This window comes from Dryas octopetala, chromosome 3, assembly GCF_963921425.1.
Source record: "Dryas octopetala chromosome 3, drDryOcto1.1, whole genome shotgun sequence".
In the NCBI taxonomy this organism is placed as follows: domain Eukaryota; kingdom Viridiplantae; phylum Streptophyta; class Magnoliopsida; order Rosales; family Rosaceae; genus Dryas; species Dryas octopetala.
Window position 1 is genome coordinate 261,937 of NC_141368.1, and position 23,951 is coordinate 285,887.

Genomic DNA, 23,951 nt, shown 5'->3' on the forward strand with positions numbered 1-23,951 from the left:
AAGAAAAGAATATCTAATACTCTCACAAAAAAAAAGAATATCTAATACTGAAAGGAAAAAGAAAAAAAAAAAAAAAAAGAGAAAAAGAGTAACCGATAGTCTGGACTCTGGACACTGGAGGGTACCCGCCGCGAATTAAAGAGCTCAAGACATTAATAAACATAACTGAAACGACAGCGTAACTGAAAACCTATCGATGGCTGGGTCCACGTCGACCGGCGGCAGTGGTTCCTCGAATCCTCCGAAAATCCTACTAGCAAAGCCGGGACTGGTGACGGGCACTCCAGTGGCCGGTAAATTCGGGCGCGGCGGGGGTGGAGATGAGTATACGGCGTCGCTTCGGTCCCGTCTCCCTTCTATCGGATCCCTAAACCTTCTCTCTGATTCCTGGGAGTTCCACATCGACCGGTTCCTCCCGGTAACACTCAGTCTCTCACTTAGAAAGTTGGTTTTTGTTTATTATTTTGGTGTTGAATTGTGAGGAGTTAGTTGTAACTAAAATTGCAGTTTTTGACTGACAACACTGAGTTTACGGTGGTGGGAGTGATTGGTCCGCCTGGGGTGGGCAAGTCCACCATTATGAACGAGCTTTATGGCTTTGATGCCACCTCACCTGGTCAGTGACTCACTGCTCACTTCTCCATCTAATACATGGTGTCTTTGTTTTCATAAATTGATTGAACAAATTACAGGAATGCTACCCCCATTTGCTATAGAGACAGAAGAGGGTAAAGCAATGGCAAGGCATTGTAGCATGGGCATTGAACCCAGGGTTTCTGCTGAACGCATTATACTTCTTGATACCCAGGTTTTACTTTACCTTTTTATGGTTGTTTTTCTCTTTTGAATCCACCGTTGTATTCATGTATGAATTACTGAGTATGATAAAGTCTCCTTTTTTTCACTGGCAGCCTGTTTTTAGTCCTTCTGTTTTGGCTGAGATGATGAGACCCGATGGCTCATCCACCATTCCTGTTCTAACTGCTGAATCTTTATCTGCTGAGTTAGCTCATGAAGTTATGGGTATTCAGGTAACTACAAAGAGAAAATAATAGATACTATTGACTGTTTTGGTTATAGGATGTTTCATCCGCTTATCCTTTTCTCTGGGTGCTGCAAGGAATTCTTCTAGCTTGGTGTTCTTCTCACCTCCATCTGTCACATTTTGCTGGTTCTATCAGAAGGAGTTCATGATCATAATATGTGGCGTTTAATGTCAACGGTATTTCTCTCATCTTCATTATTACTTGTAACATTTTCGATTCGACACCCATGTCCCTCACACCTATAAATTGTCTGTTGTTCTTCAGTTTTTCTTATTTGCTTTAATTATCAGAAATTTCATTAAATTCTTGCACTGTACATTCCCTTCTGAGTCCTAGGGTATGCAAACATCATGGAATTTGTGCTCTGTATGTAAAAGGAGAGTGTTAAGGCTTTGAGCCATCTTGATTACACTTTTACAAACAACTTACTTAAAGATGTTAAATGCCATATTTATCTGGCTGCAGGTTGACCTATTGAAACATGGCATACCTGATCCATCTTCATTAACCCTTTCCCATTCTCAAAGCTCCAATATAGGACCTGAAAAAGATAGCAGAGATAAAGCTCATGAAGGTGGAGAATATATGGCTGCACCAGTTTTTGTGCACACAAAGTGAGTAAACTTTAAATGGTGTTCCTCTTATATTAATGTGACAACATAATAACAGAAAAGGAAACTCATGTATTTATTGTGTTCTGACCATCAATAGACTGCGCGATCATGATCTTGGTCCCCATAATATTGTGCAACTGAGGAAGGCACTAGGACAATATGTCAGCACCTCTTCTTTCATGAGAGTGAAAGATGGAAATATGTCTAAAGAGCATCCTTTCACTTCTTTGGCTCCGGGTACTCAAAGTCATGATCCAGATTCTCTAGTGCCAAATTTGTTTGTAATCCCAATAAAGAGTAAAGATGACTCCCCAAGAGATCAGTATGAAAGTTATACCTCTATGCTATGGAAATTGCGAGATCAGGTCTCTCTCTCTCTCCCTCCCTCCCCATATGCAGTTTTCTGGATCTACAATTTTATTCAGGAGAGTTGAATGCAGTCCAGAATACATATTGTTAAGCACCTTAATGAAAATTTTCCTCTCTTTAATTCAGGTTTTATCTATGAATTCTCCTTCTTTTGGGAGGACTGTGACTGAGCGTGACTGGTTGAAGAATTCTGCCAAGATATGGGAATTGGTGAAGAACTCTCCGATCATTGCAGAATACAGCAGAACACTTCAAAGTTCTGGTATGTTCAGAAGATAGACAGCTCCAACGTCTTATTCCTGCCTCTGCTCAAGGATACAATGATCGTCCTGTCAATTATCTGGCCATAGGCTAGCATGTTCTATTATTCTAATACTCTTTCCTTTTGTTATTTCCTTTTACATTCATGTCTGGTTTAGCCCTTGACAATTGAAGGAAATTGGTACTGCAAGAATTATTCGAAGGTGATTTAGTTTGCTGGTGGCTTTATTTATTTATTATTTTTTTTTTTTATGTTTGGGTTTTGTGCTGTGGGAACCTCCCCTCTGGACAAAGAGAATTAGGCATGACCTGAAACTTAAAAGAGAGGGTATGATTTAATACCAAGCTGCTTGCTTGACTACCCATTCTTTTCAGGGAGGGCCATTAGCTTGATTGCCTGATGGAATGGTTTAAGAGCATAATTTTGCCTGTTGTTACCTTGGTCATTGGGAGAAATAAATTCTATCAATTTTCCTTTTTTACCTTGGTATTGTGGTAATTCCCTCATATCCTTCTAGTTTACAAGATTCCAATAGAAAGAAAGTCAAAGAGGAAGGGTTTCATGAAAGAGAGAGATAGAGGGGAGTAGAAACTTGAGACAAAAAATCTGGTAGCAATAGAATCCACTTCACTATGAGAGAACAATGTTCATTCATACTTCAATAACTTTTCCACGGGTAGAATTAGCCCCTTAACCCATTGTCTCTCTTTCCTGCTCTAGTGTTCTATCAACAAAGAAGGGGAAAGAATAATAATACATAAAAACTTGAATTGAATATTGCACCAAGCTGGAAAATTTCTGTTTAAAACTCATTTCCAATTAGAACAAATAGTACATGGGTCGAGTTAAAAGCGACATGTTTTCTCATCAGCCAGACAACTACTCTACCAACATTGCGTCCGCTGAAGCTTCGGCAGCACCAGGCTTAGAAGAATTTCCTTTGTTCTTGCCTGTTCATTGAGAAAAACAAATACTTGAGCATTCACAAAGAAAGAACTTGGCATTGGCAAAATGAACATAACAACATATGACAAGTGAGAACAATGAAACTAACCTTTGCGCTTTAATTGTTTAAGCTTGAGGCCCTTCTTCATGGGAAACTTTGATTTAGTTTTCTTAGTGTCTTCAGATTCTTCTCCTCCTAAAAAGTAAAAACAAACTCACATCAGCTTCATGCCTTCAAATTAACATACCCACAAAAAGATATGTTTCCCAACACTACAAATATGCTTCTTTGTGCAATCCTTTCAATTAAACAAAAATAAGCTGAATAACAATGAATATTAAAGGATTAATTAATCGTGGGTTTGGAGTTTGATTATATAAGATAGCAATTATCGAGTATATATCCCAAAAACAGAGTAACAAATACTGAAAAAATAAAAGAAAAAAGATTATCAGAGAAAGTGAGAGAGAGAGAGAGGGAGGGGTACCATCAGCAGCAGCCATTTCTACATCTTGCATGGTTATTAGGCCCTTCTTGACAGCCTCGTTCTGCTCTCGGCGCCATTTTTTCAAGAGCTTGCGCTTGCGCTTGCCAGAGATAGAGAGGGGTTGAACCTTGTTCTTCAACTTCCCACTCTCTGGATCTCCGTGAATCCTTCTCTTCCTCTCTGCTTTCTGTGCTCTCTTCCTCTTCTGCACCTCATTGAACTTCGCCATCTCTTTCTCTCTCTCTTTCTCCCACTAAACCCTAGCCCCAACTCACTCTCCAATTAAACACCTCAACTTCTACGACTACGAGGGCTCATCTGGAATTGGGCCATCCTGGTAAGCCCAGCCCAAGGTAAAGACCAAGAGAATTTGCGGACCTAGACAAGTTAAAAGTTTGGGCAGATCATCACTTTATATCTATGATCTACCCCCACCCCCCAAAAAAAAAAAAATATTAAGAGAAGGGGCCTCTAAATTCAGACAAAAAATGGCTTAAAATACACAACAAAAAAATTAATTAATGCATTCTATTCTTAAAAAATTTCCATATACGTTAGTATTAACTCTCCTTAATTAATTATTTTTATTTCTTTAAAGCTTCAAAATCAAAAAATGAAAAAAAAAAAAATTAATAGAAGGGGGTGCTATCCCAACCCCATTGGATAATAATTAATATGTTTTTCGTGAAGGGACCACCGTAAATGCCTTGTGAAATGAAATTATTTGTTTTTAATAAAGTCCTTCAATAATAACATGTTTCTCAATTGCTTGATCAAACGTAGATGGTTCAGAAATATTTTCTTCCTTGTACATCTCAATCGTCCTTACATCTATTAGCTAACAAAATGGGGAATCCTCTTATTTAGGATCTTTAATAAAGAATTATATTATTTTTATAGTTTATTTTTGAAAAAGAAAAAGAAAAAGATGGTATGAGGCAGCCAGGCAGGCACCATCAGAAATTCTGAAGTCAAAACAAGAAAAGAAAAAAAATATTTGTTTCTCATATATATACCTATGAACTATATGAAAAATTATTGAGTGTATCTAATACACTTGGTGTAACCAATCTAACATATAAAGGAATTATTGGACGATATATTTATATTAATAAGATATAATATTAATAACATCCACTCATATTATGATACGTTTGATTGGTTACACCATGTGACAATGTATCAGATATACAGAATAATTTCTCGAATTGTATAATACATATAATAGACATAAAGACAATGGCCCCACATCCCTGCATATGAGAAAATGTACGGGGATATATGAACCAGATGCCTAATTAAGAGTCTAAGACCCTGTAGGGCCTGTACTAGGGAATAGGAGAACAAATCCTAAAGGCATTTGGCCTCAATTTCCTCCAGAGTCAGTCCCTTTGTCTCCGGTACAATGAAGAATATGAAAAGGAGAGATGCCACAGCTATTGCTCCAAATACATAAAACAAAATTCCAGCTCCCAGCAATGCCTGTAATCACAAATTCACAATTGAAAATTACAGTCACTCTGATTTAACCAAGGAAATTATTAATGGGGTTAATCCATTGGTAAGATATACAATTAAGGGAAGACAGACATGAACACTGTAATCGCGCATGCTTCCACGAATGAAGATGCTATATTTAAGAGTATATGTTTCTGTAATCTTGATTATTATCTTACGGATGACAGAACATACCCAAAGACGATTGAATAAGAAATTTCAAAATAACTATTGCTGGGAACATAACATGGCTGAAAATTTTAAGCACCTTTAGAGGGGAAAATGCAAATGTCACCAGTGCATTTGCAGCAAAATTCACAAGCACTGCTATACTGAGCCCTCGCCCTCTTAATCGTAAGGGGAAAATTTCTGATATCATTAACCAGCCAATGGGACCAAAGGATAGCTGCAAAATTAGTTTCATGAGTTCCATATTTTTTTGGTGCACAACTAAAAGATATCTAAAATAAGAAAATAGAACTTGTAAACTAAGAGGACCCAAATGGTATAAAATTCACCATAATCGCTTTAAGCAAATTTCTAACACACAATTAATTTAAATATTTCTCTAAGAAACAAAATTAGCATCATCACATAACCGCAGACATTCTGATTACCTGATAACACCCAACATACAACAGCAGTGCAATTACAGCCGCAACTGGTGCATTATCAAAGAAAAGATAATATGATCCCAAAAGGAATAAAGAGATGACCTGTCACATGAACAAAGTATATAAATCCCTCATGGTACTACAGCTTTGAAGATTGCTGATTTCTAAACTTTTAATTCAAGATTGAATCCATCATGATTTCATGATAGAGTAAGAAACAAGATTGAATCCAACAGAATGATCTCATGAGAAACATATTTAAGAAACAAGATTGAATCCATGCCTCATCCATTATCCTTCTTTGAGTAAGAAACAAGATTGAATCCAACAGAATGATCTCATGATTTTAAGAAACAAGCTGAAAACAAGAAAACAGCCGCTCCCTTGCAAATCTCAAAATCTTAACAAGAAAACAAAGAGAAAGAAATCCATCAACCAAAGAGGGGGCTTACCATCCCAGAAACACCTCCAAGTAGTAGAGGTCTCCTCCCAAGTCTATCAACAACAAGAACAGCTGCTCCAGTCATTATCAACTAAGACACCAAAAAAGCAAGTCAGACATATCTGTGAAAGACAGGTTTAGCAGGGGTAAAAAAAAAAAAAAAAAGAGGGGGACATAATGTGATTAATAATGGAGACATACATCTAAAATGGGAAAGAAAAACTGCTTCTGGAGCAAAAACGACATATAATTTGGAATCTACCTTGAAAAGACCAAGTAGAATTGAGACCCGTGTTGCATCAGATGCTTCAGAGAATCCTGCACTCTATCAAATTATTTGGGTTAGGATGAGAGACATTTCTTCTATGAAAACCACTGTAAGTGATAATCTCTTCATCAATGTCCCATCAGTACACTAGACCTAAATTAGCAGGGTACCTGAAAAATCGATGTAGCATAATACAGCACACTCGGCTGCCCTGTGATCTGTCATAACATAGATGCAATGTATAAGCCAAAGTTGGCAATTGATCACATCATATCATATTGCTTAACTAATTGAAACTACCTGTTGGAACAAGACTAATCCTCCACCAATCACAAGGGCTTTCAAGCATTTTCCATGAAACATCTCCCCCAATGTAGCTTCTTTCTCTTCACCAACATAAGAAAGCTCAGCCAGCATCTCATCTACTTGTGCAGGAGCTGAATCACCAATAGCCGGACCCCTAAGCCGGCACAAGCAACAGATTGCAGTCTTTTTTAAATCCGGCATTTTTCCTCTTCCCTGTATGGCACGTAGAAGGATCCATCTAGGCGATGCTGGTAGCCACCACATTCCAATTCCCATAATTACTGCCAAAGGGATACTAGCTCCATACATATAGCGCCAACCAGCAACTGTGTCGACTAAAAGGCTACCAACTCCATAACCCGCCTGCACAAATTTAAGGTGCTTACAAGTTGCAATTGCTGGCCTTCATGCAGGTAAAATATATACAAGATAATTAGATACAATAAAGAGGAGAACAACTGTAAACCAACTTTTAGTTGGCTTCTTTGCATGCCACAACATTAAAAAATTTCAGAGTCCTCAGATGCAATGTTGAAGCACTTACAACCATCCCAAGTACTATAAAGAACTCTTTAAGTGATATTAGTCGACCTCGTATTTGACTTGGACCGGTCTCAGCAATATACATTGGAGCAGCATGCATTGCCTAAAAAAAAGACTCCCAAGTATTATCTTTTATAATAATTTTTCTTTAGAAAAAAAAAAATGACAAAAATCAAAGGGAGTAAGTATTATTTTTTGTTGAAAAAGCAATCTATACATTACCAGTCCAATTCCTATACCATATACAACCCGTCCAATCACCATAATAGGTAAGTCAGGTGCTACTGCTGTTACTAGAGCTCCAAGAAGATACAATAAAGCAGACGAAATCAACTCCCTTCTTCTTCCTTTATACAAATTTATCATTCAAACTTCATCAGGAGTGGGAGATATCATTAATTTTACCTGTACAACTTGGAATGTATTAGAAAAACCAACCTAAGAAGTCAGCAACATTAAAGGCCAGCAAAGAGCCAATCAGGGCACCATATAATGAGCCACTAGTCTGCAGAAGGAAACAAGCACAGATTTAGAAACGGCACATACATTCATCTTTCATAGCTGAATAACATGTCCTAGGAACTGGCAGAACAGTATATAGCAAAATACACGCACAGAGATTTCAGTAATAACAAGTTCGTTAGTTGTAAACTTACTATGAGACCAATTTCCACAGATGACAAGTTGTACCATGATACCCCGCTTAAGGTGGCCGACTGCAGGAACAAAAAAAGACTATTAATTGATTTATCAAGTCTAATAAAGCCAAATTTTCATATACAAGCCGCACGTAAGAGTCAGTAACATACAAAATATGGAGTTGGAACTCTATATGAGTAACAGTCTATGTGTACCTCTACTGAGATTGTAGCACATGATGTGGCACCAATATCATAGCCATATAATAGTCCTCCAAGAGCTGGGAACAGAAATCTGAAATAATTGAGGAACTTTGTAAAGCATGACTAATTACAACATCAGTTGATCCCTCACTACCAATTGGACACTACTGACACAAGTCAAGACAAAGCCCAGGGAGCAAATAAGTTATGGAGAGCTGTCCAAAATAGGGTCAAGCATTTCTTCTATTGACTGGCCAAAGGATGAATGGAGCAAAAAAATCACAGAATCATATTTGGGAGAAGAGTGAGAAACAGAAAATTTCCAGATCTCAAATGAATGATGAATCAAATAATAGAAAATGGTTCTGCACGGTTCCATATTTATTCTAAGGCGGTTGAAATCCACCATGCAAAAAAAAAAAATGTATAATAAGGACCAAAGACATATTGACTGCTACTGCCTTATAATGTGCAATTTAGACCATGGGTATGATAGGAGGCATGGAGCAACATAGAAGCAAACCTTACATAAACCAGAACAGGAGCAAAACAGATAAAAGGAAAAAAAGAATACTCACGGGAGTATTGCAGCAACAATAGAATAGTTTTCTGAATCATGAACCACATTCAGAAGAGGCTCACGTACACCACCAATCTCACCTGAAGACTTTCCCACCTAGCAAATGGCAACGCATTTAACAAGCAGATATCTAAAATGAACAATCACTCAAATCTTTTACAGAGAGAAGAGTGAAACAGAAATAACAGATATATATATATATACACTTATATATCATGTTAATGCTGTTTCGGTCTCTCAAACGTGCCAAGCCAAATAATTGGATTAGTATTCAATAACGTCCTTTTTGTTCTCAAGCAATGGATTATTATTCTAATATTCACAACCAAGCAGAGCGTAAATGTTAAAATGTAAAAGAAAAATTAAATTCAAGAATTTCTACAGGTAGTCTTAATTCTCAAATACTGATAAGCATTCTGTCACTGGGAAACGATGAAAAAAGATATCCTTTATAATCTCTTGGTTCATTTTCCTACACTGTCAGGCATCAAACCTAAAATGAACTAATCTGCTATAAAACACCAGGACCGAAAAGAAAATCCCAACCACCCCTGTTTGGCTTTCAAGAAAAAAACAAATTTTACAACTTTTTAATTCTAAAGTTTTGTTCTTCCCGTAGAGTGAAGCAAAATAAAGTAGAAATTGAGCACCCAAAGAAGAAGAGAAATTAAAAAAAGAAAATTGAGAGTAGAAAATGAAACGAACCTCTCGGAGAGAAGAGAGCGTGGGTTGCTCAGGATCGGACGCCATTGGTATTTGGTAGAGGTAAGATTGTAAGAAACAGAAGAAGCATAAAGAAGGAAAGCGCAGCGAGATGAAAGAGTGTAACGAGCAGTGTTGAGGTATAAATAGTAAGTAAACTGTAAAGTGTGTAAGCGGAGGTGCCGAATCGGGAATGAATGGGGTAGTAGCAGTTAGAGTTGGTCCAAAACCAACCAAAGAGACTCTCTACTATCTGTCGGGACGGGAGGGTCTCTCTCGGTTTCTACTTTGAAGAAAGTTTTTCATTCACGTGGGGGTTGAAGCCTTAAATCTGGATGATGTTGGTATTCGGTAGTTGGCTCAATAAATGCAGTTGCAGACGAAATTGCCAAACAAGAGAATGGGGGTTAGAGCACTGTTTGCTTAAGCTTGGCTTGTCTGAAATTCGGATGTCGGTATCTGACTCACCTGTGGAGAGGTCAGAGGCCAATTAAAAGTGAAACCCATTTGGATCTTTTTTAGCTCAAATATGTAAACTATCTTACAATTTAAACTTGTTACTTGTCTTAAATTCTTAATCAAATGATACAGGCTGCGCTTAGCACGTGAAATACAATTGTTTTAACCCATAGCGTTTTTCTTTCTGGCCGAACAAATAGTTTAATCCATAATAAAATAAAATATAATACATTCAATTTAATTAATAATAAAGGTGTGTGAATAGTTTACTGGATTATTATTACGTTGAACAGGCAAAACTCAAAAGAAATGGTTTCTTTCTCTGCGATGAATGGAATGAAGGGTCGGTCTCTCTCTTTCGAACACCTATAGGATTATCCTTAGTAGCTCTGACTTTTAGCTATTCACCTATTGGCTTTGGTAGCCAAGTTTTATCGAACAACACAGAAAATATCTATTTTCATATTCTTTAAAGGGATTTAATTATTTCAAATGTATCCAGAATATTGAAGAAGCATGGAGCTTACGTCACTGGGAAGACCGAAGACATATGGTACATATAGATGATATAGTACATATAATGATGGAAGTGATGTTAAAAATTAAGCCAACCATGGCCCATGAGTCGACTTGTAAGCTTCTCCTTCACTACCTTGTCAGGCCTAGTCGTGGTGAGTGTGAGCTCTCCAGTCCATTCAATTTCTTCATCTTCGTCATAAATCCAGACAAATTAGATTTACACAGATGGCAAGATAGAGAGAGAGAGAGAGAGAGAGAGAGAGAGACACACACACACACACCAAGGTGATATTCCAGTACACGAAAGTGGACAATCTCCCAGGGAAGAATTGATATTTGTCCAACAAATCACAATAAGTTCATTCATTGAAACTATTTAGTTCAACAGTATCTCCATTCAGTAAACAATCAAAACAAATTCAAAGCTTGCAAGTACAAGCCATTATTAATGAAATACAGTGCGGAATACTGTCAAATTTCCCTTTTTTTTTTTTTTTTTTTAAGTTTTATCAGGGAAGGAGCCATGAAAATAACTCAGGGCTTTGTTGGTTGCCAAGGTTGGTACCTGGTCCAGTCTCTCTGCCCTGGATTGAGGCTGTGCCCTTTGGAATGGTAAATAAACTCATCACCCTCACCAGTGAAATTTTCTTTGTGTTCAATGCCATACCTCTTTGGTTTTAGCATCAGAAGCTGCAACCAATTCATTTATTTGTTAGCTACATGTAACATTTTTTTTTTCAGTATACAGAATCAAATAAATAAGGAAGCAGGACTTGCCTCATCTCCTGTATGATCAGTTATGTAGTGTAGCCAACCATGCCATTCTGGTGGTACTTGAGAAGCATTGTAGCGACTCTTCTCTGCATACTCAACCCATCTGTGTCTTCCTGTAAAATCCCTCTAGTGAATCAGTAAGCCATGCATACCACAATATCCTTGAAGCAAATGAAAACTTTGAAGAATGGCATCGGATACACGAAAAAGGAAAAAAAAACAAGGGTTGTTTTATAGAACAGTCACTCTCTCCCAAACTTATGGTGGTAACTGCTTTTTTTTCTTTGGTGGGTGGTAACTGTATCCACACATGTGGATGGGGTCAAATATTATGTATCAAGGCATGCAAGCATCGGAATAAGCAGTGTTCAATTGTATGGGCAACCCCCTAGCCCACCTCTCTTTCCCAGCAATAAAAAGGGTTTGACAGTTTTGTTGGCTGAACCAATTTAAACTAAGGTCCCATATTTTTTATAAGAAAATAAGAAAACCTATGGTGCTAAGAGAATTTGCACATTCCCAGGAAAATAAAACTATTTTTTCATATTCTTTCTAACCATAGGAATTAGGACTGGAAAAGATCTATAAGTTCAAATCTACGTTTCACGATTTGCAGGCATTAAGGTGCGCCAGTTAATTACCATCACCTTTAGATGCTTCAATTATTAATGACATCATTTTAAAATGGCTTCTGCTCGGAAATGCTAATAGATTACACTGGAACTAACCATTCTTATTGCTACAGTACGAAAGGCATAAGAAGGGGAGAAAATGAAGAAACACTAACCATATTGAGTGTCAAGCTTCTCATAATATTTATTTCCAACTTTGTCAACACCAACAAGCCTTGCCCCAATATTGTGGATTTTAGTTTGCCTAAAAGCAATCAAATAAAAACTTGTTAGAGATGCTAAAGATAAAAACTGATGTTATATATAAATAATACCTTTGAAAATAGAAAACCAAGAAAACAATACACAGAAACTGCTCAGTTCAAGGCAGCAATAGATCAACCCCTTCTCAGACCTTGTACTCTCTTGTCCGACAATTTCATAGAAGCATGTTCAAAATAAATCCTAAGAACTTTTATTTTACAAATCAAATAAATCCTAAGAATTTCAGTCAAGGTCCTTTCCAAGTTCCAAGCATGTTCTAAATAAATCCCTAGCATCCAAGTTCCAACTAGCCTACCATTGATTTATGATCTTCGAATAGCATGCCATATAAACCTCTGCGACTCAGAATTCGAATGAACACAATTAAATTTTAACAAACATGGGATAGTTTGTTAGAACATGCCCAGAACCTGGGATACTACAAACATAACTTTATCTGAACCTTTTCTTCAAAAGAACTAAAAAGTTATATCACATGCTTCTTTGTTAAACATATTTAAGTAACATTATTTTCAAGTATAAGAGAAATAATATGACTTACAGAAGATTTCCATCAGAAAGGCAGTTTCTGCAAGATTTGGAAGAGTAAACGGTCAGTACTGTATAAAGATATAAAAAGCAATTTAAAAGCCATTCAAACAACTACAAAACCACATCTTAGTGAAGCCTGCAGATGAGAAAATGCTCCAGAATCCCTATAACTATACTAGCAATACTTAAAATCATCCTTGTGCCCCAATCAGTAAAAGCTTTAGCCTTCAATTTGCATTCTTTCCTACATTGTCTTACTAAGCCAAGAGCTATAAACAGCAGAAAACAGACTCACAAAGTTTTCTGAACCCACCTAGCTCGAGACCTGTTTGATTCAGTCTCTCTCTCTCTCTCTCTCCCTCTCTCCTTAAGCTAACCTAAATTCATCATTTTCCAAAATTTTGACTCTTTTCCTAACAATTCTGGGAAACCAGACAGAGAACAAAGCAAACCTTCTAGGAAAAATAAAACAACGCAATCCCTCATTTCACTTACCTTTGGTCGCTAAGAAAATGTAATAAAAAAGCAAAACCAAAATCGAATCCAAAGGCTCATCATAGCAATCCCACTTTGATTTGTATTATATTTATCAGGTACCAAAGAGGATGAATCAGATTCAAAAACATTAGTTACATTAAGGAAAAAATATATATTACTGGCTTCCAAACACATATATCTATCTCAGAAGCAAAAATGAGATCATTGACACGCCCAAAAACTTTGCATTTAACAAAAAAATTGAGCGAGAACATACACGTAGCCTTCTTCCTTGAGCTCCCTTAAGAAGGTGCGGAGACCTCTCTCTCTGATCGCCTTCAAAACGCTCTTCACCACCGTCGCCATATCTCGCTCTCTCTCTCTCTCTCTCTCTCTCTCTAGCTCCCACTGTATTTCTCTCTCGTATTTTCAGTCAGACAGGGCCACAAGGCCCACGAGATGAGAAATCTGGGCCTGGCTGGATTTTGTCTCAGTCTGAGCCCGTGTTAATTATTTTTGGTTGGGTCAGAATAAGTTGGACGGGCTTGATTATATTAGGTCGGGTCTGATTAAATTCGGGTTGACTATGGGATGTATGGTCCTTTTTACACGTGGAAGCTTCTCATTGGTTAGACATACATCATTTTTTTGTTTTCTGAGAAAATAAAAGAACCCCAACCAGGAAGAACAGAGACCGGAAATTTGGAAAGGTTTTCAAGATAGAGCTTCTCAAAGGTATTCAGTTGTTTCAATTTTATGAATTTTCCATTTTTAAATAAAAATTGAATTATTCTGGCAAATTGTCCTTGAAATTTCTGATTTCTGATTTCTGATTTCAGTGTTTGGTTAGGGGGTCTTCGGATCTTTGTTTTATTATGCTATCTTAGGATATATGATTTCATTCTATGCAGTGACTGAAAATCTAGGTCTAGAGTCTTGATGGCACTGTAAAATTCTTGAATTCAAATCTTTGGGCACCGATTCAGAAGCTTGTCAAAACTTGTGGTGTTACCAGCACGTTGAGGAAAATGATGAGGCTGCAAAGTTATGCGGGGATTAGTTTGATAGCAACCCTAGCGATTATATATCATGCATTTAGCAGCAGAGGCCAATTTTACCCGGCCATGGTTTATTTGTCAACCTCCAAGATCAGTTTGGTGCTGCTTCTCAACATGGGTCTGGTCATTATGTGTATTATGTGGCAATTAACTAAAAAGCTATTCCTTGGAACACTCCGAGAAGCCGAGGTTGAGAGGCTTAATGAACAATCATGGAGGGAGGTCATGGAAATCCTCTTTGCTATCACCATTTTCAGGCAGGACTTTTCGGTATCATTTCTTGCTATGGTCACAGCTCTGTTGTTGATCAAGGCTTTGCATTGGTTGGCTCAGAAGAGGGTTGAGTACATGGAGACTACTCCATCTGTGCCCACGCTGTCTCATGTTCGGATTGTTTCGTTTCTCGGGTTCTTGCTTGTTCTGGATAGTCTCTTTTTTTACAGCTCTGTTAGCTACTTGATAAAGACACAAAAGCCTTCGGTTTCCCTCTTCTTTTCATTTGAGTAAGTGATCCATCCTAATGCATCCCTTTTTTTTATTATTCCTTTAATTAACATTTAGAATACGCCACTCATTATTTGATTCAACTTAAATCATTTAGGCATCTTTTTATCTATAACTTACTATTGTATTTAGTTCCAGTATATTGGAAATGGCTGAAATAAGTCTATCATGTGAAAAATAATTCATTTTTTCTTATATGCTTACACTGGCTTGGAAGTAGCCAGTAATCTCATAGTAGAAAGTGATTGGTGGGTTTACTGATATGGTGGAGCATTGAATGAGTATGTATGTTCCAGGAAGGAAAGGCAATAGGGGAGATTAAGAGTTGTGATAGGATTATAAGTTCTTGAGATTATAGCGAAGCCTTCAACTTAAACGTTTGTGTAATTTTGGTTTCACAGTTTTGATGTGTGTGCCATGTGCATTGCATCTTACTCATTTATGTTTTTTGTCAAGGCAATCATGCGGATAAGTGATTGTATATAGTTATTATGTTTTGCATTCTTCAGTGTTTCTCATTGTAATGATGTCTATGATTTTGTATCTCAGGTACATGATACTAGCTACAACAACAGTGTCAACATTTGTGAAATATGTTTTCTATGTTAGCGACATGCTTATGGAGGGGCAATGGGAGAAAAAGCCCATTTACACGTTTTATTTGGAACTTATACGGGACTTGCTCCACTTATCTATGTATTTGTGCTTCTTTCTGGTGATTTTCATGTGAGTATTCTGTTTATCCTTACTGTTAGATAAGTCAGTAAGTCACGTATGTATAAGTGAATTGAAATATTCACAGACACCCTCAAATTTAAACTGATATTAGAGCGAGACCTGAATTGAAATATATTTGCAACCTCCCAATTTATGTTGAATTCAGTATTTCCAGCTCTCTAGTGGTGGAAGGAGGCCCACGTGTGAGAGGGAATTGTTAGAATATAAGATAATAGTTGGCCTACATCCTAACCATTTAAGCTTCAAGCTTTCTGGAATGATGGAAATCAGCAAAATTTAATAGTACAAATTTTTTGCTTGCTGACATGCATTAGTTGAAGTTCTCCTAGCTTGATTGACGTTGAGTTGTCTCCCATCACAGGAATTATGGTGTGCCGTTGCACTTGATACGCGAGCTCTATGAAACATTCAGGAACTTTAAGATTCGCGTTTCTGATTACATTCGTTATCGAAAGATCACTTCAAACATGAATGATCGATTCCCAGACGCTACACCTGAAGAGCTTAATGTGTAAGTTTAAAATCTGTTATTAGCTTCAAGTTTTTTATTTTGTGACAACTTCAAATTCTGCATATTAGAGTCTTAGTTCTTTCTGATGGATATGCAGAAGCGATGCAACCTGCATCATTTGTCGTGAAGAGATGACAACAGCCAAGAAACTGTTATGTGGACACCTTTTTCATGTGGATTGCTTGCGATCATGGTTAGAGAGACAACATACCTGTCCTACTTGCAGAGCCCCAATTGTACCTCCCGAAAGTGGGACAGGTACAGCTGGAGGACAAAGTGGATCACGGTCAGATGCTCATCAACAGGGTAAACTTCTGATTTTTGCAGTTCTAGTTTTAAAAATTCATTTCCTTTTCTCTTGCAAGCATGTAGTTTCAATGCCAAAGTATAAGAAAAATGATGGCACCAGCCAAATGCCAATTGGATTTATTGTGGCTTTAGTAACTTAGTACCACTTATTTCATGTTTCATGGTCTCTCTTTTGTTTTCATAAGCCACTTTGATCATATGGTACTTCAGTAAGATATGATGTCTCATTTATTCATTATAAAATTATGGTGGCTAATAATTTTAATTGGGAACAAGGACAGGCATCTCAGGTACAAATGGGGGTGGTGTTGCTGGTGATAATTTGAGCCGCCATGAAGCCAGACTCCGAGCTGCTGCTGCAGCTGCATCGATATATGAGAAATCTTATGTATATCCATCAGCAAACAGACTAGTATGGTATGACATCTTTATTTTCCATTTTTATTGATGGAATATTCGTACTTTGGCATTTTAAGTTTTTCCTCGATTTTAGGTATTTGCAGCCCTGTGCAAGTGTGCGTGCACTTGTGTATATCTCATGCAATTGTTCTTTTGAAACTATAATTTGGCATGTGCAGTTTGTGTATGTGTGCCAGTGTGTCAGTGTGTATATTTGTGCATATATGTATGCTTTCAATCTGGATCTTGCAAAGCTGGAATGTGGCACTTGTGATCTGTACAACTAAAATTTTGGAAATCCTTACACTTCTGAAAGCTTGTATATGTAGTGATTAAACAATTTCAACCATTTAAAGATTGTGTAGGCCTATTATGGGGTGCAACACAAAATATTAGAAGTTATGTACTATATCAAAAGCCTTTCAAATTTTGGATTTCTTTTATGTTTTCTTACTATAATGAAGCCCAGTTCGACTGGGGTGCCCACTTTGGATGTGTGGCACTGCATAGAAGGCTGCAAAGCAGAGCTTAACAAAGTATCTCCCGTTGTATGCAGGTCTCCTGGATATGTGGCACTTCCTCAGGTTCAAAGAAATTTGGCTGACTCCCCTAATACTGAATCTAGTGGAGAAGCTTTTATTGGACAATCACAACCACAGTTTTCAACCCCTGGTGGGCCTGCAAACTTGGCCTTCCCTCAGTTTCCACATTACATGTTTGGCCCTTTTGAGGCGCCTGGAACCAATGTGACCCATGGGGAGAGGTTGGGCAGTGATCCAAATATTACAGCTCCTCAGCTGGAGGCCCAGAAGAAATTTCTTCAGCACCAGATTGAGGTATTCTTCATTTTTGTGAAACATATGGCATTCAAAGAGAAGATAAATTGCTTCTGTTGTGTCTCATGACGACTCCCCTTTTTTATTGTGCTTCTTTCTTATAACTAATTTTCTTGGACAGGTCCTGCAGAATCAGCTCCAAATTTTACAGAAGCCAAAACCCAATGAAAACATGGATGCAGGTTCAACATCTTTGGATAGCAAAGGAAAGAATGTTGCATTTCCATCTTCATCATCATCTGTTTCAGATTGTGGACGTCATGAGGAGGTTGATCATTGATGAGATTGATTCATAGTCCTCGCATAACTGTAGGTATATTTTAAGAAGCAATATCTGGATACAAGGGGTTAGGGATGAACAACAGTACTTTGAGCAATGTTGCATAACTTCTATTTCTTTTCTTTTCTTTGTTTTTTAATCAAAAAGAAAAGTTACGGTGCTGCTGGTGAATGATACATTTGTGCCTGATTATTTTTGGCCTTTGATACAAGTTATAACATGTGCATGGGTTTAGCTTTAAAGCCTTTAATTGCACACACAAACGCATGGATTATCAACTATGAGACGTGAGAATACTCTTGACATTGCTGTTTTCTCTTTTGCGACATGTCGTAAGGTGGGACCAGTAACAATGAACGTGGAGCACGTGGTATTTTATGTTTTGCAAAACGACATTATGTTACAGGGTCTAACAGAACTGTACAGCAGCAGACGGATGAAGTAACAAAAGGCTTATTAAAAATGGATATAAATTTTTGGCTGCTATTTAATATTGGGCAATAGGTCTGAAAGAGTATCTAAAGTTAACAAAAAAAAAGAAGGAATTTTTAAATTTAGTATTAGGCACGTGCTCTAATTCTCTGAGATTAGAATATAATTTTAAATTAAATATTTGCATCATATTTAGGAGATTCCTTGATTCGGGGCCTTCGGGCCGAAGAAGCACTCGATCATTATAAAACTTAAAAGAAAAGGTTTCATTATAAAACTTAAAAGAAAAGGTTTCTTTTGAGTTGTTTCCGTCTGGCCAAATGACCTTAATTTGATCATCAATACTGAAATATAATGTAAATAGGTCCCACTTCTTAAAGCAGCCCCCTACCTATCTCTTGGTCAGTGGTCAGTGGTCAGTGGTCAGTGGTCAGTGGTTAGTTCTATATTAGGTAGGTGCTAGGTGTGATGCAATTTTCTAAGGAGTTGAGATTTTTTGCTACTTTTTTTTTTTTTGAGTGTTTTACGGTGTTTATATCTTAAAAAAAAGACTTTTATATAATAAGTATATACACTATTGTATTTATCTCTTTTATTACGTGTTAAATCACATGATAAAAAAAATAGATACAATAGTTATATATAAGATAAATTATTTCATCTAAAATTACTCCTTACTTTTTATTTAATTATCTTTTCAATATGAAATTCTAAATACTAAACTCTAAGCGCTCAACTTCTAACACCATCTGCTCTGTCTATCTTTAAAAGTAAAGTTAACCTTATTGCTCTTGATCTCATATAACCATTGGACCAAAGTGAAGTTGTTGTGGTTGGTAAACTAACCCACAGCATTGACCTGCTTATATGATTGAATAGATTAGGCACCGGCTTCTCTCTAAATAACTAAAAATTGACGTTTTTGTTTCTGGGAATGGTGAAAAGATTCATATAAAGTTCACAAGATAAACAAAAGCATTTGGTTGAACGTACGTACGTGTTGGTCAAATTTCGTTATCAGATTCATACATAGAATCTATTCCACTTGGGGTGGGGTGGGGGAGATATTAATTGCATCAGAATCTATTCCACTCCCTGTGGGAGGATCCATTAATTTTCTAAAGCTGTAATTAAGCACGTACCACTCATCAGTCCTGGTCATCACCTTTCACCAGAAATGAAAATGTACAAGGAAGGTAAACGGTGCAAGGAAGGATTATTAAGTGACATATGTAGTAAAATAAAGGTAATGGAAGCTAGATATATAAACATTGTTAAATTGACCAATATATATGATATTGTCTGGATTGTTAAACTGATTATATATATATATATATATATATGTCAAGTACGTACTGATTATAAGTAGTACGTGCTTAATTTCCTGCTAATTAATTAAGTGTTGCATGCCTTGATTATAAAGCCTGCTCACCTCAGTCATTGAAATAGATGATCGAATTGAACAAAAACCAAAACGTTCGAGTCCAACAACAGTCAATGGAAGGATCGATGGCTACACTAGTGTTGGATCTAATAAATGAATGGGAATTCATTGCATATTTTCCTGATCACATGTTGATAACTTAATTTCTAAAGCAGCCACATTTGATCAGATCTGGTCAATGCGGTCATATTCATGTAATATATTGTCTAATTCTTATGGATTAGGTATAAACCATATACCATACACATGGACTTTCATTCGATCCCCCTACCCCTACCCCTACCTCAGTACCTCCAGCTAGGGCATATATGATATATGCATGCACTGGCCGCCAATTAAAGATAAAAAAAATTAATTAATTAATTATCTTGCTCATTGAATTGTCAAACCACATTATAATATTTATATATTTATATATCATGCTAGCTATAGGCTATAGCTAGCTTGTTATTAATTTGTAAAAAGTAAGCAATCTTTATAAGCCTTTCTCATCCATCATGAATGGCTGATCACTTGTATTATAAATTTACAATGCCTTTTTGCCTACTCTTGCCTACTCATCATCTTTCATAAAGCAAAACTTGCAACACGCAAGTATATTCATATCGCTTGCAGATTTTCTGAAAAAAGCGATTGGTTCTCGCGTCCCTGTGCCCAAAAGGATGGGCGAGTTCGATTCAAGTGTTCATCGATCGGGTGCACATATATAATATTAATTAGTTGGCCCATAATCCAATCCAAATTAATAATATCAATTGATCGATCAGCTAGCATATATAATTATAATATTGTGAAAAGTAAAAAATCTGTGACTTAAAAGGAAAAATAAGGGAGGCTACCAGGGAACGAGAAGAAGTACGTACTTTATAACATTAATGGAACATATTAGTCCATGTTAATGATTTGGAACGCTGCAAAGAGAAATTCTTGATTATTTCTACTTTCTAGAAGGAAATGACGAACTAGCTAGCTAAGCTTAATTAGCCTTATAATCATTAGCTAGAGAAAAAAGCATACATATGTGATAACTATCATTCCTTTATGCGCGCATATATATATATATATCCAGTCACTTGGTCAAATCCAATTCCAAGCTAAATTCGACAATTTACAATTTACAATTTACAATTTACAACTTACAATGACAGGTTCCATCAAACTTAAAAAATTGTTTTTTTTTTTTTTTTGCCACTAACTTAAAAAATTGTATTTAACAGAGAAAAAAGTGTGTTAGAAGCATCCACGGCTAGCTTTAACCTTCACCACTTATAAATTCATTCCATTATATATGTGTGCTTGCCTCTGTGGCTCCCTCATGAACTGATAGATCATTAATTTGACAATAATTCATGTTGACCATGAAGATTTTTAGCTTGCACCAGCTTTTAGGCTTAATGTTATTGTGTGTTGGCATCCTCCATTGCCAAGCTTGGCCTGCTCGTTACACTTTTGTGGTAAGTGTACTGTTATGCATATATGACGTTACTAACTGAAATTATTGAGTAATTAATTCCTCTTAATTTGTAGCATGAAATTGTATATGCCCTGTTTAATTATCATGCCAAGGAACTTTGGCTTGCTCTGATTCTGAACCCAACGAGTCAACAAAATTGTTGAGCTCAAGCCTGTAGGGTTTGAGAAGCTAGAGTATGGAAGGAGTTGAATTAATATACATTTGAATCCCGGCCACACACGCACACATATATAAGCTAGCTGATATGAGGGCTTTTTTTCTTTTGCCCCATTTCCTAGGAGGGTACTGTTGTTATCAGGATTCTTGATCATGATCATTGCACGTAATATATATATATATATATTTGTACGTATAATTTGTATGAATTGCATGCATGGAGTTGTGTTTTGATGTACATATATATATATATATGTTTCATTATGATCGAGTTGATTCATATATTTAATTTGTAGGTGGAAGAAACTCCATACAAAAGGCTGTGTAGCACAAAGAACATCTTGACTGTAAATGGTCAGTTTCCTGGACCAACCTTGTATGTTCACAAAGGAGATACCATCATCGTCGATGTCTATAACAAGGCCAATCGTAACATTACTATCCATTGGTAATATTTAATTAATTGTGACTTAATTCTATCGATCGATCCATTAAATAGTAGATTATATATCTGTGTGCTTTTGCTTAATTTCAGGCATGGAGTTAAGCAACCAAGGAATCCATGGTCGGACGGTCCTGATTATATCACGCAGTGCCCAATACAAGCAGGAGCTAGGTTTACCCAAACCATCCTATTTTCCACAGAGGAAGGGACCCTTTGGTGGCATGCTCACAGTGAATGGGATCGAGCCACTGTCCACGGTCCAATAATCATATACCCCAACAAGGGAACCAATAATTACCCCTTTCCCAAGCCTCATGCAGAAATTCCAATCATATTGGGTACGTACCAATTAAAGAAGTCTTCATCTTAATCACTGCCTAATTAAGGATGATTCATTCTGCAACGAGTCAACAAATGATTAAGTAATGTTAAAATAATGAAGTCCTTATATATTAGTTTTGAAAATTTGCAGGAGAGTGGTGGAAGGAAGATATAGGAAAGCTTTATAATGAAACTCTTCAATCCGGAGGAGAAGCCAATATTTCGGATGCTTTTCTCATGAACGGTCAACCTGGCGATCTTTATCCATGCTCAAAACCAGGTCAACACCAAACTTAATTATCTTGAGAAAAATGGGACACAATTTAGCTGTTGGCAAATTAATTAATTGTCAGACAAAATGGGCTCATTTGGTTTTGTTACTATTTGCAGAAACATTCAAGCTGGTAGTTGATTATGGCAAAACCTACCTACTAAGGCTAATCAATTCAGTTGTGCAAGAGATGCAATTTTTCTCCATTGCCAATCACAAAGTCACCGTTGTAGGGTCAGACGCTAGCTACACCAAGCCATTTACAACAGATTATGTGACAATATCACCTGGCCAAACCATTGACCTATTGTTAAAAGCTGATCAAAGGCCTAACCACTACTACATCGCTTCTAAAGCATACGTTGGTGGCTCTGGGATTCCTTATGACAACACAACCACCACAGCCATACTACAATACAGTGGAAACTACACCCCATCTTCACCTCCTTCCTTACCTAATCTTCCTTCTCATAACGACACCAATGCGTCGGTCCATTTTACTGCCAATCTTAAAAGCTTAGCTGATAAAAACCACCCCATTGACGTGCCAAAGAAGATATCAACTCACTTGTTTTACACAATTTCGGTCAACACAATACCGTGCCCAAATAATTCATGTGCAGGGCCTAATGGGACTCGTCTGGCCGCTAGTGTCAACAACATTAGCTTTGTAAACCCCACAATTGACATTTTGCAAGCTTACTATTACCATGTCAATGGGGCATTTGGGACTCGGTTTCCCAACTTTCCACCCTTGCTGTTTAATTTTACAGCACAGGACTTGCCGTTGTACTTACAGACCCCGAAACGAGGGACCGAGGTCAAAATACTGGACTATAATTCGACGGTGGAGCTTGTGTTACAGGGGACAAATTTAGTGGCAGGAGATGACCATCCAATGCATCTGCATGGATTTAGTTTCTATGTAGTGGGATGGGGGCTTGGAAATTTTGACAAGGATAAGGACCCTTTGACATATAATCTTGTTGATCCTCCTCTTCAGAACACCATTGCTGTCCCTGTAAATGGCTGGACTACCATTAGATTCAAGGCAGACAATCCTGGTAAGTTAATTAATTATGACTTCTTGTTAATTAACTAATTAATTACAATGAATGACAATTAATTACATTTTGTTGATGAGTATAGGAGTTTGGTTTATGCACTGTCATCTGGATCGGCATATGTCATGGGGCATGGATGTGACTTTCATAGTGAAAAATGGAAAGGCTCCTGGAGCTCATGTCTTACCTCCACCACCGAATATGCCACCTTGCTGAAGCTAGCGGTGGCTGTAATTATATGCTCATCATAATGCATAATTCCGTGGACCAGTTTTTGATTCCATGGAATAAATTGGAGCAACTCCTTTCTACCATTATAAGTATTAATTGGCCTTCATTAATTATATGTTCCAAGAATTAATAAGATTATCATTTTGTAGACTTGTAATATTGTTTGGAAAATTAATAATTTTCAAAGATTGCCATCCCAATGGGTTTATCAGCATACTTTGTCCATGAAGAGAAATTAAGCAAGCTGCCATAGCAATGGATATTATTAAAAATAACTCCAAATCTTGGAAGCAAACATATGAAA

The 23,951-nt window shown here is 37.0% G+C and overlaps 6 protein-coding genes across 7 annotated transcripts; 3 read left to right on the forward strand and 3 right to left on the reverse strand.

Annotated features, from left to right (window-relative positions):
* Positions 1-61: 61 nt before the first annotated feature.
* LOC147289087 (uncharacterized) lies at positions 62-2,490 on the forward strand. Its single transcript, XM_086237985.1, has 8 exons — positions 62-418; positions 508-616; positions 693-808; positions 912-1,031; positions 1,133-1,222; positions 1,512-1,660; positions 1,758-2,025; positions 2,156-2,490. Exons 1-8 carry the CDS (start codon positions 197-199, stop codon positions 2,306-2,308), a joined length of 1,227 nt encoding a protein of 408 aa, XP_086094111.1. The 5' UTR covers positions 62-196; the 3' UTR covers positions 2,309-2,490.
* A 408-nt stretch (positions 2,491-2,898) lies between these two features.
* Positions 2,899-4,074, reverse strand: LOC147289088 (uncharacterized). Its single transcript, XM_086235739.1, has 3 exons — positions 3,725-4,074; positions 3,346-3,432; positions 2,899-3,241 (listed from the first exon to the last, which is right to left on the reverse strand). Exons 1-3 carry the CDS (start codon positions 3,951-3,953, stop codon positions 3,171-3,173), a joined length of 387 nt encoding a protein of 128 aa, XP_086091865.1. The 5' UTR covers positions 3,954-4,074; the 3' UTR covers positions 2,899-3,170.
* Positions 4,075-4,708: 634 nt separating this feature from the next.
* Positions 4,709-10,043, reverse strand: LOC147289089 (D-xylose-proton symporter-like 2). The gene is made up of 14 exons (XM_086235738.1): positions 9,522-10,043; positions 8,815-8,912; positions 8,249-8,327; positions 8,051-8,110; positions 7,833-7,899; positions 7,617-7,741; positions 7,396-7,497; positions 6,846-7,214; positions 6,716-6,763; positions 6,540-6,602; positions 6,288-6,368; positions 5,839-5,937; positions 5,490-5,627; positions 4,709-5,206 (listed from the first exon to the last, which is right to left on the reverse strand). The coding sequence occupies exons 1-14, from the start codon at positions 9,564-9,566 to the stop codon at positions 5,075-5,077; spliced, it is 1,506 nt and encodes a 501-aa protein (XP_086091864.1). The 5' UTR covers positions 9,567-10,043; the 3' UTR covers positions 4,709-5,074.
* Positions 10,044-10,785: 742 nt separating this feature from the next.
* On the reverse strand, positions 10,786-13,608 carry LOC147289090 (NADH:ubiquinone oxidoreductase, 17.2kDa subunit). The gene is made up of 5 exons (XM_086237414.1): positions 13,452-13,608; positions 12,708-12,734; positions 12,058-12,146; positions 11,274-11,383; positions 10,786-11,186 (listed from the first exon to the last, which is right to left on the reverse strand). Exons 1-5 carry the CDS (start codon positions 13,538-13,540, stop codon positions 11,031-11,033), a joined length of 471 nt encoding a protein of 156 aa, XP_086093540.1. The 5' UTR covers positions 13,541-13,608; the 3' UTR covers positions 10,786-11,030.
* Positions 13,609-13,788: 180 nt separating this feature from the next.
* LOC147289091 (ERAD-associated E3 ubiquitin-protein ligase HRD1B-like) lies at positions 13,789-18,051 on the forward strand. 2 transcript variants are annotated; one of them, XM_086235761.1, is made up of 8 exons: positions 13,789-13,909; positions 14,086-14,735; positions 15,286-15,462; positions 15,836-15,985; positions 16,083-16,291; positions 16,576-16,711; positions 17,250-17,529; positions 17,651-18,051. In XM_086235761.1, exons 2-8 carry the CDS (start codon positions 14,203-14,205, stop codon positions 17,807-17,809), a joined length of 1,644 nt encoding a protein of 547 aa, XP_086091887.1. In that variant the 5' UTR covers positions 13,789-13,909; positions 14,086-14,202; the 3' UTR covers positions 17,810-18,051. The 2 variants fall into 2 exon arrangements, with proteins under 2 accessions (XP_086091887.1, XP_086091888.1); XM_086235762.1 differs by lacking the exon at positions 13,789-13,909 and having other exon boundaries at positions 14,068-14,735.
* Positions 18,052-21,019: 2,968 nt separating this feature from the next.
* LOC147289092 (laccase-15-like) lies at positions 21,020-23,753 on the forward strand. Its single transcript, XM_086235760.1, has 6 exons — positions 21,020-21,139; positions 21,612-21,763; positions 21,851-22,098; positions 22,233-22,361; positions 22,472-23,416; positions 23,502-23,753. Exons 1-6 carry the CDS (start codon positions 21,035-21,037, stop codon positions 23,630-23,632), a joined length of 1,710 nt encoding a protein of 569 aa, XP_086091886.1. The 5' UTR covers positions 21,020-21,034; the 3' UTR covers positions 23,633-23,753.
* Positions 23,754-23,951: the final 198 nt, after the last annotated feature.

Excerpts from the sequence above, each read along its gene's own strand:
- LOC147289087 (XM_086237985.1), top strand. The coding sequence starts at position 197 with ATGGCTGGGTCCACGTCGACCGGCGGCAGTGGTTCCTCGAATCCTCCG. Across the intron at positions 419-507 it reads ACATCGACCGGTTCCTCCCG|TTTTTGACTGACAACACTGA; the intron begins GTAACACTCAGT and ends CTAAAATTGCAG. Across the intron at positions 809-911 it reads TTATACTTCTTGATACCCAG|CCTGTTTTTAGTCCTTCTGT; the intron begins GTTTTACTTTAC and ends TTTCACTGGCAG.
- LOC147289088 (XM_086235739.1), bottom strand. The coding sequence starts at position 3,953 with ATGGCGAAGTTCAATGAGGTGCAGAAGAGGAAGAGAGCACAGAAAGCA. Across the intron at positions 3,433-3,724 it reads AGAAATGGCTGCTGCTGATG|GAGGAGAAGAATCTGAAGAC; the intron begins GTACCCCTCCCT and ends TTTACTTTTTAG. Across the intron at positions 3,242-3,345 it reads TAAACAATTAAAGCGCAAAG|GCAAGAACAAAGGAAATTCT; the intron begins GTTAGTTTCATT and ends CTCAATGAACAG.
- LOC147289089 (XM_086235738.1), bottom strand. The coding sequence starts at position 9,566 with ATGGCGTCCGATCCTGAGCAACCCACGCTCTCTTCTCTCCGAGAG. Across the intron at positions 7,215-7,395 it reads TTATAGTACTTGGGATGGTT|GCGGGTTATGGAGTTGGTAG; the intron begins GTAAGTGCTTCA and ends AAATTTGTGCAG. Across the intron at positions 6,764-6,845 it reads GATTAGTCTTGTTCCAACAG|ATCACAGGGCAGCCGAGTGT; the intron begins GTAGTTTCAATT and ends ATGTTATGACAG.
- LOC147289090 (XM_086237414.1), bottom strand. The coding sequence starts at position 13,540 with ATGGCGACGGTGGTGAAGAGCGTTTTGAAGGCGATCAGAGAGAGAGGT. Across the intron at positions 12,735-13,451 it reads CTCAAGGAAGAAGGCTACGT|AAACTGCCTTTCTGATGGAA; the intron begins GTATGTTCTCGC and ends CAAATCTTGCAG. Across the intron at positions 11,384-12,057 it reads GAAGCTTGACACTCAATATG|GAAGACACAGATGGGTTGAG; the intron begins GTTAGTGTTTCT and ends GGGATTTTACAG.
- LOC147289091 (XM_086235761.1), top strand. The coding sequence starts at position 14,203 with ATGATGAGGCTGCAAAGTTATGCGGGGATTAGTTTGATAGCAACCCTA. Across the intron at positions 16,712-17,249 it reads TCAGCAAACAGACTAGTATG|GTCTCCTGGATATGTGGCAC; the intron begins GTATGACATCTT and ends CGTTGTATGCAG. Across the intron at positions 17,530-17,650 it reads TTCTTCAGCACCAGATTGAG|GTCCTGCAGAATCAGCTCCA; the intron begins GTATTCTTCATT and ends TTTCTTGGACAG.
- LOC147289092 (XM_086235760.1), top strand. The coding sequence starts at position 21,035 with ATGTTGACCATGAAGATTTTTAGCTTGCACCAGCTTTTAGGCTTAATG. Across the intron at positions 22,099-22,232 it reads AGAAATTCCAATCATATTGG|GAGAGTGGTGGAAGGAAGAT; the intron begins GTACGTACCAAT and ends GAAAATTTGCAG. Across the intron at positions 23,417-23,501 it reads ATTCAAGGCAGACAATCCTG|GAGTTTGGTTTATGCACTGT; the intron begins GTAAGTTAATTA and ends TGATGAGTATAG.